At 44.0% G+C, this 10,502-nt stretch overlaps 1 protein-coding gene across 1 annotated transcript; it reads right to left on the bottom strand.

Moving 5' to 3' along the window:
* Window positions 1-551: 551 nt before the first annotated feature.
* On the bottom strand, window positions 552-1,569 carry LOC122476217 (olfactory receptor 10K2-like). Its single transcript, XM_043568648.1, has one exon. The coding sequence runs from the start codon at window positions 1,494-1,496 to the stop codon at window positions 552-554; it is 945 nt and encodes a 314-aa protein (XP_043424583.1). The 5' UTR covers window positions 1,497-1,569.
* Window positions 1,570-10,502: the final 8,933 nt, after the last annotated feature.

Here is a 10,502-nt window from a genome sequence, read left to right as displayed (position 1 = left end):
GCTCCCATAATACATCAGAAACACAGAAACAGATCACTTCTTCCAGAATTTTCTTGCTTGGACTTTAGTTGGATGCATCTTAGGCGCTGAACATGGTCCCGCTCAGTGCGCAAACATTACCTCATTGAAACATTGTGGTCTGCCAATATTGAAAAACCAAAATTCAGGAAATACCCAGAAAGGGAGAAATATGGAAACAGGAACTTCCTGGGTCCCTGAAACAGAGAACCAGGGCTGCGCAGTATTTTTCAGGTCGGCTTCTCGTCTGGCTGAGACTGAATGATAGTATTTGCCATAGCCTAGGGTTCTGGACACACCCAAGTTTTCCTATAGTCGCCATCTATTATTTTTCCCTCAGTTGAAAAAACTTCAGTGAGCAATACTTAATGTGATCACAGCAAGAAGATGCGTTTTTCTGAATTTTATGCTTGGAAATGAAGGAAATGATCTCTGCTCCTGAAAACTGTGCTCACTTGCTCAATCATTTCTGCTCTGGGAATTTTTCCTGGTATGCCTTGTGCTTTAATGGCTTGGGAAGAGCAGGAGCTCGGTTAACATCGTGGCAGGGAAATGGTTTTTCCCGCAGCTCTGCGAAGAGCTGACTTGAACTCCTTATTTCTCAAGCTGTAAATCAGCGGATTGAACAAGGGAGTCAGGATGGTGTAGGAGACTGATATGAGAGCATCTCGGCTTGAGGAGTAGTTGGACTTGAGCCGTAAGTAGATAAAGGAGGCACAGCCATAATGGATGGTGACAACAATGAGGTGGGACGCACAGGTGGAGAAGGCTTTGTACCTGCCCAATGTGGAAGGAAGCTGGAGTATGGCAGAGATGATGTGAATATAGGACACCAAAATCAGTGACAGGGGGATAACCAGGACCAGTGCACAGAGCATGACGATGACAATCTGACTCAGGTAGGTATGATGAGATGCCACCGTGAGGACAGGGGCGATGTCACAGAAGAAATGATGGAGCTGGTTGGAGGTGCGGAAGGGTAGGTGGAATACCACGGAGGTGATAATCTGTGCAATAGTAAAGCCACAGGCACAGGCAGCAGCCACGAGTCCCACACACACCCCGTGTCCCATGAGCACCGTGTAGCGCAGAGGGTTACAGATGGCCACGTAGCGGTCATACCCCATGGCCGCCAGCAGGAAGGAGTGAGAGCAGCCGAGGAAGAGGAAGCTGAACATCTGGATGGCACAGCCCAGGAAGGAGATGGTCTTCTTCTGGGCCAGGAGGTCAACCAGCATCTTGGGTACGATGACGAAGGTGTAGCAGGTCTCAGAGCAGGAGAGGACAGCGAGGAAGAAGTACATGGGGGCGTGAAGGGCTCTGTCTAGCACGATGGTGGAAACGATGGTGGCATTGGTGCCCAGAGTGAACAGGTAGAGGGGCAGGAAGGCAACAAAGAGCAGCCGCTGCAGCCCGGCCAGAGAAGAGAAGCCGAGGAAGACGAACTCTGTCACCAGGGTCCCGTTGCCCCGCTCCATGGAAGGTACATCATTCAGAGACAATCCAAGAGAGGCGGAGATAGTGTCAAGAGAGACCTCTGAAAACAAGTAGAATCACAAGAAATTGGCCACGATAGAGCAGGTGTTAAGATCCGTGCTCTAAATTCATGATTCCCCCTCCATGCGGTTTAATTTTAAGACAAAAAGGTGCCTAAAATCAGCCACGTGGACAACCAGGTGAGTGTCCAGAGTCACCATAACAGCATAGGCAAACCATTCTTGACATTTCTCAGACCCTACTCTCCCTCCGTCTTCTCTTGCAGGTTGTGGCTGTTATGCACATTCGTAACTCCGCACTTTGTTTATCCCACAGACCTTGCCATCGGCTTCTTGTCCCCACCCTGTCCCATACCGTCAGTTGCAGAGTGAATCATCTGAACACACTACACGGAGAGGTGAATTTGTCTATGACTCTCAGCACCTTCCCCTTAGCATTCTTCTTACACTCCGACGTTTAGCTCCCACCTCCCCATGACCTGCACCTGCATTCTCCCCGCCCCCGTTGGCCACACTCTCTGGTGTGGTCATTGCCTCCACCTTCTTCTACTCTGATTACTCGGACTCTTGCTTCCAAGCCTTCATTCTGTTCTCCAATCTGGAACAAGTTTTCCAGGATGGAATATACCTCTGCATCCTCCAATGCCCACCTCAGAGTCCTTCCTCCTGCAGAGAGAACTTCCTCGGGACTCTTGTCCATTTCCATCACTTCTCTTAATGCCTACAGATACCCCATTGAACCCCTCCTTCCCATCCCACCCCACATCTCTCCGGTCCATCTTGCCCCTGATGCCCAGTACAACTTCTGAAATATAAATGGTATCATGTTGCTCCCCTCCTCAAAATTTTACTCATGGCTTTATACTCCAATCCCTTGTTTTGGAAACCAAAATGTTTTTGTGATCATCTATGGTTCTGTATGTGATGCCTCACTATCGTACAGACGTGTTGCGTCTTCTCTGCCTCTATTCCTTGCTGACATTAACTTGTTATCCATTTTTTAAATTTAGAAATGTTTTACCATTACTCTGAAGCCCCAGCCAAATCACGAACTTTCTTGATCTCTCCCCATAAAGGAGATGTTTCTGTCTCAGAATTCATATAAGACATTAATTGCCAATCTGATTTGTTGTTTACTTACTTTTGAAATATTGTATTGCATTTTTCTCATCTCTCTTTTCCATTGGATTTTGTACCCTTGAGGGGATGATGTAAATTGTATGTATTTTCACCTGAATTCTCCCCAGTATCTAGAACCGTATTAGGTACCTAACAGCTTCTCAATAATTCCTAGTCATACAAATTAAAAAGTTCACTTGACATGTTGTTACTTACCTCATGATGTCAGAAAGCCTTCCTTCCTAGAACTTGCAGAGTAAGAATCCTCACCATTTTTTTCACCCTGGGCATGAGGATTGTACAAGACCAATAATGCCTAAGGATTTCTGTGCTACAGGAGCTAAGTTTTATCTTTCAAGCCAAAAAGAGAAATCTCAGTTTACAATAGGAATATAGTACTGAAGAGAGCATCATTAGAATTCTATGTATTCCCAATCCCTTGGACATTTGTTACTCTCTAGAGCATACTGGAATGTAAATAAATGGGAGGGGAATTATAAGGTAGACTTGTGTTTGTCCCACTTAAAGAAGCATATCATTCAAAATTATTATCTTAGCTAATACTAATGATAAAGATTAATGGCAGTGTACCCTACCTTACCCAAGAACTCCCAAATCAAGAAATTTCAGGTGCTATACAAGTGTTAAGCAATGTGATTATGACCAGATGCTGTGTGTTAGGGACACACATATGAATGAGATCCAGTCCAAGACCTCATGGTTCAGGGTGAGACGTTTACAGAAGAAGAGATTATTATAAAATGATGTAGTGATTGAGATGACAGATACGCCCCTGTGACTGAAAGCCCCGAGGGGACAAATCTTTTGTACATCCTTGGAAAAGAATATTTTTTGTGCTTATTTCTGGGTTTCTTTGTATCTGTAACAGAAATGTTGAACTACAGCATTCTTGGAGAAGTATCATGAGTTTCTATCATTTTTGTCCAGATGTACAAATAGTTCGAGGAAGCACAGTTTTCCGACCTGCCCCTGAAGTTTCCTGTTTCCATAGTAACCCTTCCCCCCCTCCCCCGCATCAGACCTTCTCTTCCTCTACGGTATTCCCCTGGTTCTTTGTTCGATGCCTGACACAAGGGTTCTTATTGATTAGAAGGTTTATTTATTACTAATATACTCTTATCTAATTGCAGGATCCCCGATTCTCAGGGCTACTAATGAATTTCCATGGGTATGATCTCTTATAAGCACATGTAAAGTTGAGTAATGTAGGAATAAAGTGTGTTTGGAACTTAAACGGCTGTGGACTTTAATCCTGACTCTGGCATATTCTAGTGGCAAGATCTTAAATTCTCTAAGTCTCATTTTCTCACATGTATGGTGAGAAAAGCAATTCCTGCCTCCCAGGGATTCATTGTGAACATTCATTGAAATTATGTGTATGAAAGAGTCTCATTTAGTAGATAGGAATGCTCAACAAATACTTCCCTTTCATTACTTTATGGTTGTTTGATGGGGGTTGGGACCAGAAATGTTTTCATCAGTGAGATCATGAGCATTTAACTCATGGCAAGTTGGCGATATTGCCTTTTCTATACTTTCCAAGGGAGGGACGATTAAAGAGGGATTATCATTCCCCTGAGGTTCCCCAAGCCTGACTGAAGGTAATCTGGTTTTCTACGCAGTCCTGCCCGGTGCTGGAGGAAGCCAGGGCTAGACCTTGAAGGACGATGCCGGCCCTTCGGTGTCTGGGTGCTCTGTAGCCAGAGTCATCCATGCGGGTTATTTACGCCTAGTAGAAAGCAAAAGAGGTTTCCTAAATTTTCTATTTTGTTGGGGGGCAGTATGAGACCAGATTAGAAGATAAATTGTAGTTAATCTTTGTCACATATGAATATAAACTCAGGAATTTCTCCTTATGGATGTTTTATAATTATCAATAATGCACATCTTATACGCATTTTTAAATAACTGTGTATCTAGGTATTAAACTCAACTATTTATTGAGCTCCTAAAGACTGGAATACATTGTTCCATAATTCTCATGTTTTATGATGTCATGATTTCTATTATGTCCTAAGCACTGCAGATGTAAACATGAATGTGGGGCACACCTGGGTGGCTCAGTCAGTTAAGCGTCCGACTTCGGCTCAGGTCATGATCTCACGGTTCGCGAGTTTGAGCCCAGCGCCGGGCTCTGTGCTGACAGCTCAGAGCCTGGAGCCAGTTTCTGACTCTGTATCTCCATCTCTCTCTGCCCCTCTCCTGCTCACTCTCTCTCAAAAATAAATAAACATTAAAAAAATTTTTTTTTAATTTTTTTTTCAACGTTTATTTATTTTTGGGACAGAGAGAGACAGAGCATGAATGGGGGAGGGGCAGAGAGAGAGGGAGACACAGAATCGGAAACAGGCTCCAGACTCTGAGCCATCAGCCCAGAGCCTGACGCGGGGCTCAAACTCCCGAACCGCGAGATCGTGACCTGGCTGAAGTCGGACGCTTAACCGACTGCGCCACCCAGGCGCCCCCCCAAAATTTTTTTTTAATGTAAACATGAGTGAAGTCATTGTTCCTTTCTCTGGGGAGAGAGAATCGCACAGCAGGCATATTACAAGACAGATCATCATAAACATTATGAAAGACGTACAAGCAAAATGTCCTGAAAATAGTGAGGAAAAAACAAACAATTTCTGGAAGGCTTTGAAGAACAAACTGTATTTGAATATCACCTGTAAGCATTTTGATAAAAATATGGGCATTACTGGAATTACTCATGTAAACACTGTGATTGAGCTGAATGTTTCCCTTAATGTTGACTGGCCCTTTAGAATTTTTGAACAAACGTGTGCCATTCTGTTGTATAAACAGACACAGACTTCCTGTTTCCAAAGGAAATGCGTGTGTGTATCCAGGTCTGTGAAGCGAGAGACACTGCCTTTCTTCTGTTTCTGTACCATGAATTTCACCATGGGGTCACAAATGAAGCCCACCCAAAGTCTACTTCAGTTAGTTCCTTGGCGGACCGTCATCCCAATCATTAGTCAACAGTATTCCTTCTCACATTTCCAGGCAGAAAAAAATAGAACATAATTTGGGTAATAGTTTATCAACTAAAATTCAGAGCCATCTTTTAGCGATATAATACGAACTCACATTTGCACGTTCTCCATCTTCTTGAGTGCAAATAGTGTTTTATATATAATATAAATATACGCAGTCCTATTTGGTATTCATAAGGAACCCATGAGTAGATATTATTTTTAACATCTCCATTATAAATGATAAGCAAAGAGTTTGAGGAAACCTCTCAAGTTCACACAGCCAGTAGAACCAACACTAGGCTAGAGATCTGCTGATTGGCATAGGGGTATTGCACATGTGTGTGTGTGTGTGCACCCGCACATGGGCTGGTGAGAACAGCAGAGCAGTATTCTGTCACCCTCCTTCCATATGAAGGTACTTAAAGACAGGATTTCTGTTACCCTTTTGCTGTGGGCTCCAGTCCTGACCCCACCACATATTAGCTTTGAGACTTTGATGTGTCTGAATCAATTTACTCATCTTTTTATGGGGTTCACTCTGACAATCAGCCAACTTACCTTTCAAGGTTTCTCCAAACTGAGCGAGAAAATAGTGTTGCAGTGGCTAAGTATTATGCAGATATTTATTCTGTAATTATCATTTAGAATCAAAATGGGGCAGATGGTTTTGAGACCGTGACTTTGATAACTTTCTGGCCCACTCCGCCGGCATCAGAAAAGATGGTAAAGGTGGTTTCCCTTCACAGGAGAGGGAAAGATATGCTGCATTAACCCTGTCTCTTACCAGAGCATCTGCAGGAAGTCAGAGTCATAAATGTCATAGTCCCTGGGGATCTTGAAGCCCCCTATCAGCTGTCTCATCTGAGAGATGAAGGAATCGAGCTTCAGAGAATGCTGCGAAGTCCCCAAGACCAGAAGGCACCTGAGTGGCTGTGTTAGCAGCAGAAGAGAGGTCTTCTGCCTTTCAGAATGTGATTCTCACAGTGTTACGAAGCCTCCTCAACATGCTTATTATGTAGGTACTAACTTGCTCTTTGTGTATCTGTGTGTATAGGAGTTAGTTCCGTGTTCTGTTGCTGACCCACCTGGTCTCCGGGAACTTGTGCTGTAGTCCGTGTTTCTGACTGGCTCTGACTTTGTATTCCTGGGGGTTTCTGTGTCTTCATCTCTGTCAACCATCATTGTTTGCAGGACACTTACTAAGTTCTAGAACCTGTACCTAGACCCCACTTTATACAACCATTTCTGAAAAAGGTTATTACTGGAGATTTTGTATACATAAACACACACACACACACACACACGTGCACACATGTGCGCGTGCACCATGGATTGTTATTCAGCCTTAAAAAATGGAAATCCTGCCATTTGCAACAACATGGGCCTGGAGGACATTATGCGACGTGAAGTAAGCCAGTCACAACAGAGAAAAGCCTACTCTCAGGAGGGAGCTGAAGAGTCAAACTCCTAGAAACAGAGCAGAATGGAGATTCCCAGGGCCTGGGGGAGAAGTGGGGAGTGGTTGTTCAATAGGTATGGATTTCAGCCATAAAAGAGAAGTATGTTCTAGAGATCTCCTGTACAGCGTCGCTTCTGTACAGATACTACGGTATTCTGTGCTTAACATTTATGAAGAGGGTAGATCTCCTGTTAAGTGTTCCTGCTGTAAAGAACAGAGATTGTGTGATTAAAATATTGTTGAATGCCCTACTGAATTAAATCAGCACTGAGGCAGTGTCTGTGTAAATCTAAGAAACACCAGTGAGTCAGTCGATTTAGAATATCTATAAAATGTACATGCATAGCTTTACAGAAATTCATTTTAAGGCTTGAATCATCCTGGTTAACATTATTTGGAGTTCACATCCTTCCTTGCGACAGTGTCTGTTTCCATTGGCACTGCACCAGCGTGGGTCCATCGCCCTTCTCTGTGTCTTACCTGAGATGTAAAACCATGGGTCCCACTTACTCTCACTTCCTGTCCATTGTCCGGTTTCTCAGCGTGATGGGTGTTCTGTCCAAGAGGATGTCTGTTATTCGTTGATGGGCTCCCGTCTGCCTTCCCTCTTCCTGAGAGGAAGAGAGGCACAGAGCCTGCCAGCGACAGAACCCAAGCAAAGTGGAGAAAGAGGAAAGGTCAAAATGGGGCCGAGGTTACTGATCTCTACTCAGGGGCAGGGATGGGAAGATGGTCTGGGGACTTAGACCCCGACCAAATGTAACCAGTTTCCTCCCATTTGTGCCACTTGACCAAAGTCCACAGCCCACATCGAACGGTGGCCACTGAAGAGTTGGCACTTTCATTGTATTTATTGGCAGCGGGTTGCTCTTCACTGGGTCTCCTGACGCCAGAGTCGTTGTCATGGCGACGTTGCACTGGGTTCAATTAACGGATGAGTTGATTGTGGAAAATAGAGGCAAGTCACTAAATGCCAAATTGCTCAAAATTGGGGCCAGGCATTAGGGCTTGGGGAACAGGAGGCTCCCGGCCACTCACAGATGCAGCACGCAGCAATTTTAGAAAATTTGGCTAATTTTAAGTTGATTTCTCCATTTTACACATTACTGAAAGGGCAAAGGGGAAATTTATGCAGAGAATCCATGATGATAGGTACATTATAAAACATGTTTGTTTTGCCTAAAATGTGCTTTTGTACTTAAAATTAGGGAAGCCTTTTCCTGTCAGGCTGAGAGGGTGGATTGAGCAATGTTGCTTTTTATAGTGAAGGCCCCGGTGGGAGTGAGCTGAGAGGAGATGCGTTTCACCCCTCCAACCACGTTCCTATTTCCTGCCTCTCTCCTCCATAACCCAGAAACTGATATAGCGCACTGTTGTACGTAGGGGATATTGAAGCAATATGTGCTGAGTGTTGGGTGAATCGATGGTCACAGAAAGTGCCACCCCAATGGCACAACGACTTCTCCGTTTACACAAAAATACCTAGAAGTATTTTCTGATCTCCCAAATCTCTGGTTTCCCCCAGCTTTGTGGCCATGCTGGGAATGAGGGTGAGTTCAGCCTCACTTTCCAACCACATGTGCATGGATGTTGGAAACCCCAAACAATGACACGGCACAGAGCAGGACCCATCGAGTATCTGGTAGATGAGGAAATAAGGATACGGAGGACAACAGGGAGGGCAAGAAATAGCTGGGAACAAGAAATAATGCCCAGGAAGAAGTAGGAAGTAAGAAAAGTGGAATTCAGTATCTCTGAATTTGAATGCTGAGCTGTTTTGGTTATCGATGCCTACTGTTCACTTCCATGACTTTGAAGAAACTACTTTATCAACGTATTATTGACATGTGAAAAGCTGTATATGTTTAATGTGGACACCTCAATGAGTTTGGGGGTAAGTACCCACCCGTGAAACCATCACCACCACCAAGGCGGTAGACCTTCAGCTCCCGAATTTCCTCCCGTCACTATTATTATCGTCGTCGTCGTCGTCATCATCATTTTGTGGTAAAACAGCTAACATAAGGTCTAACCTCTTAGCCAGCTTTAAGTATCAATATAGTATTGTGAGTTGTAGCACTGTGTGGCATGGTAGACATCCAGAACTCATCTTGCATCACTGAACTTCTGTACCCTTTGGGCAACATCTCCACTTTTCCTCCTTCCCCAGCCCCTGGCTACCATCCGTTTGCTCTCTACTCTCTTCTTTGAGTTTGACTACTTTAGGCTCCCTTATAAGGAAATTATACGGCATTTGTCCTTCTGTGACTGGTTGATTTCACTTACCATAATGTCCTCTAGGCCCATCTGGGTTGTTGCAAATGACAGGATTTCCTTCCTTTTTAAGGCTGAATAATATTCCATTGTACATATATGCTCTATTTGCTTTATCCATTCATCCTTCCATGTGGACCTTTAGTTTTCATATCTTGATTCTTATGAATAGAGCTGCAATGAATATGGGAGTGCAGTATCTCTTTGATATCCCGAGTTTGATTCCTTTGGATAAATACTCAGAAGCGGGATTGCTGGACCATATGATTGCTCTGTTTTTAATTTTTTGAGGAACCTCTATTCTGTTTTTGCAATGGCTATACCAAGTACCATCCTGCCAACAGTGTACCAGAGTTCCTTTTTCTCCACATCCTTGCCAGTACTTATCTTTTGTCTTTTTGGTAAAATTCATTCTTTTAGACATTTAGTTTAGGTGTGAGGTGATATCTCATCATGCTTTTAATTTGCATTTCCCTGATGATTAGTAATGTTGAGCAATTTTTCATACACCTATTGGCTTTTTTGTGTATCTTCAAAATGGGAAAAGGATAGTCTCTTCAAAAAATGGTGTTAAGAGGGGCCCCTGGGTGGCTCTGTCGGTTAAGCATCTAACTCTTGACTTTGGCTCAGGTCATGATTTCACGGTTCATGGGTTTGAGCCCCATGTTGGGCTCCACACTGATGGCGCCGAGCCTGCTTGGGATTCTTTCTCTCCTTTCTCTGCCCGCCTCCTCCAAATAAATAAATAAACTTAAAAAATGGTGTTGAGGGGCACCTGGGTGGCTCAGTCGGTTGAGCGTCCGACTTCGGCTCAGGTCACTGTCTCGCAGTCTGTGAGTTCAAGCCCCGCGTCGGGCTTTGGGCTGATGGCTCAGAGCCTGGAGCCTGCTTCCGATTCTGTGTCTCCCTCTCTCTCTGCCCCTCCCCTGTTCATGCTCTGTCTCTCTCTGTCTCAAAAATAAATAAACGTTAAAAAAAATGGTGTTGAGAAAAACTGGCTATCTATATATGAAAGAATGAAATTGAACCCATATATAACACCACACACATCGACCAACTCAAAATGGATTCAAAACGTAAACATAAAACCTGAAACTCTGAACTTCTCAAAGAAAACGGGGAGAATATTATCTTGGT

The sequence above is a fragment of the Prionailurus bengalensis genome, chromosome E4 (genome assembly GCF_016509475.1).
Source record: "Prionailurus bengalensis isolate Pbe53 chromosome E4, Fcat_Pben_1.1_paternal_pri, whole genome shotgun sequence".
Classification (NCBI taxonomy): Eukaryota; Metazoa; Chordata; class Mammalia; order Carnivora; family Felidae; genus Prionailurus; species Prionailurus bengalensis.
This window is presented reverse-complemented; position numbering and strand designations above follow the sequence as displayed.

What these genes read in the sequence shown, in the direction of transcription:
- LOC122476217 (XM_043568648.1), bottom strand. Translation starts at nt 1,496, where the DNA reads ATGGAGCGGGGCAACGGGACCCTGGTGACAGAGTTCGTCTTCCTCGGC.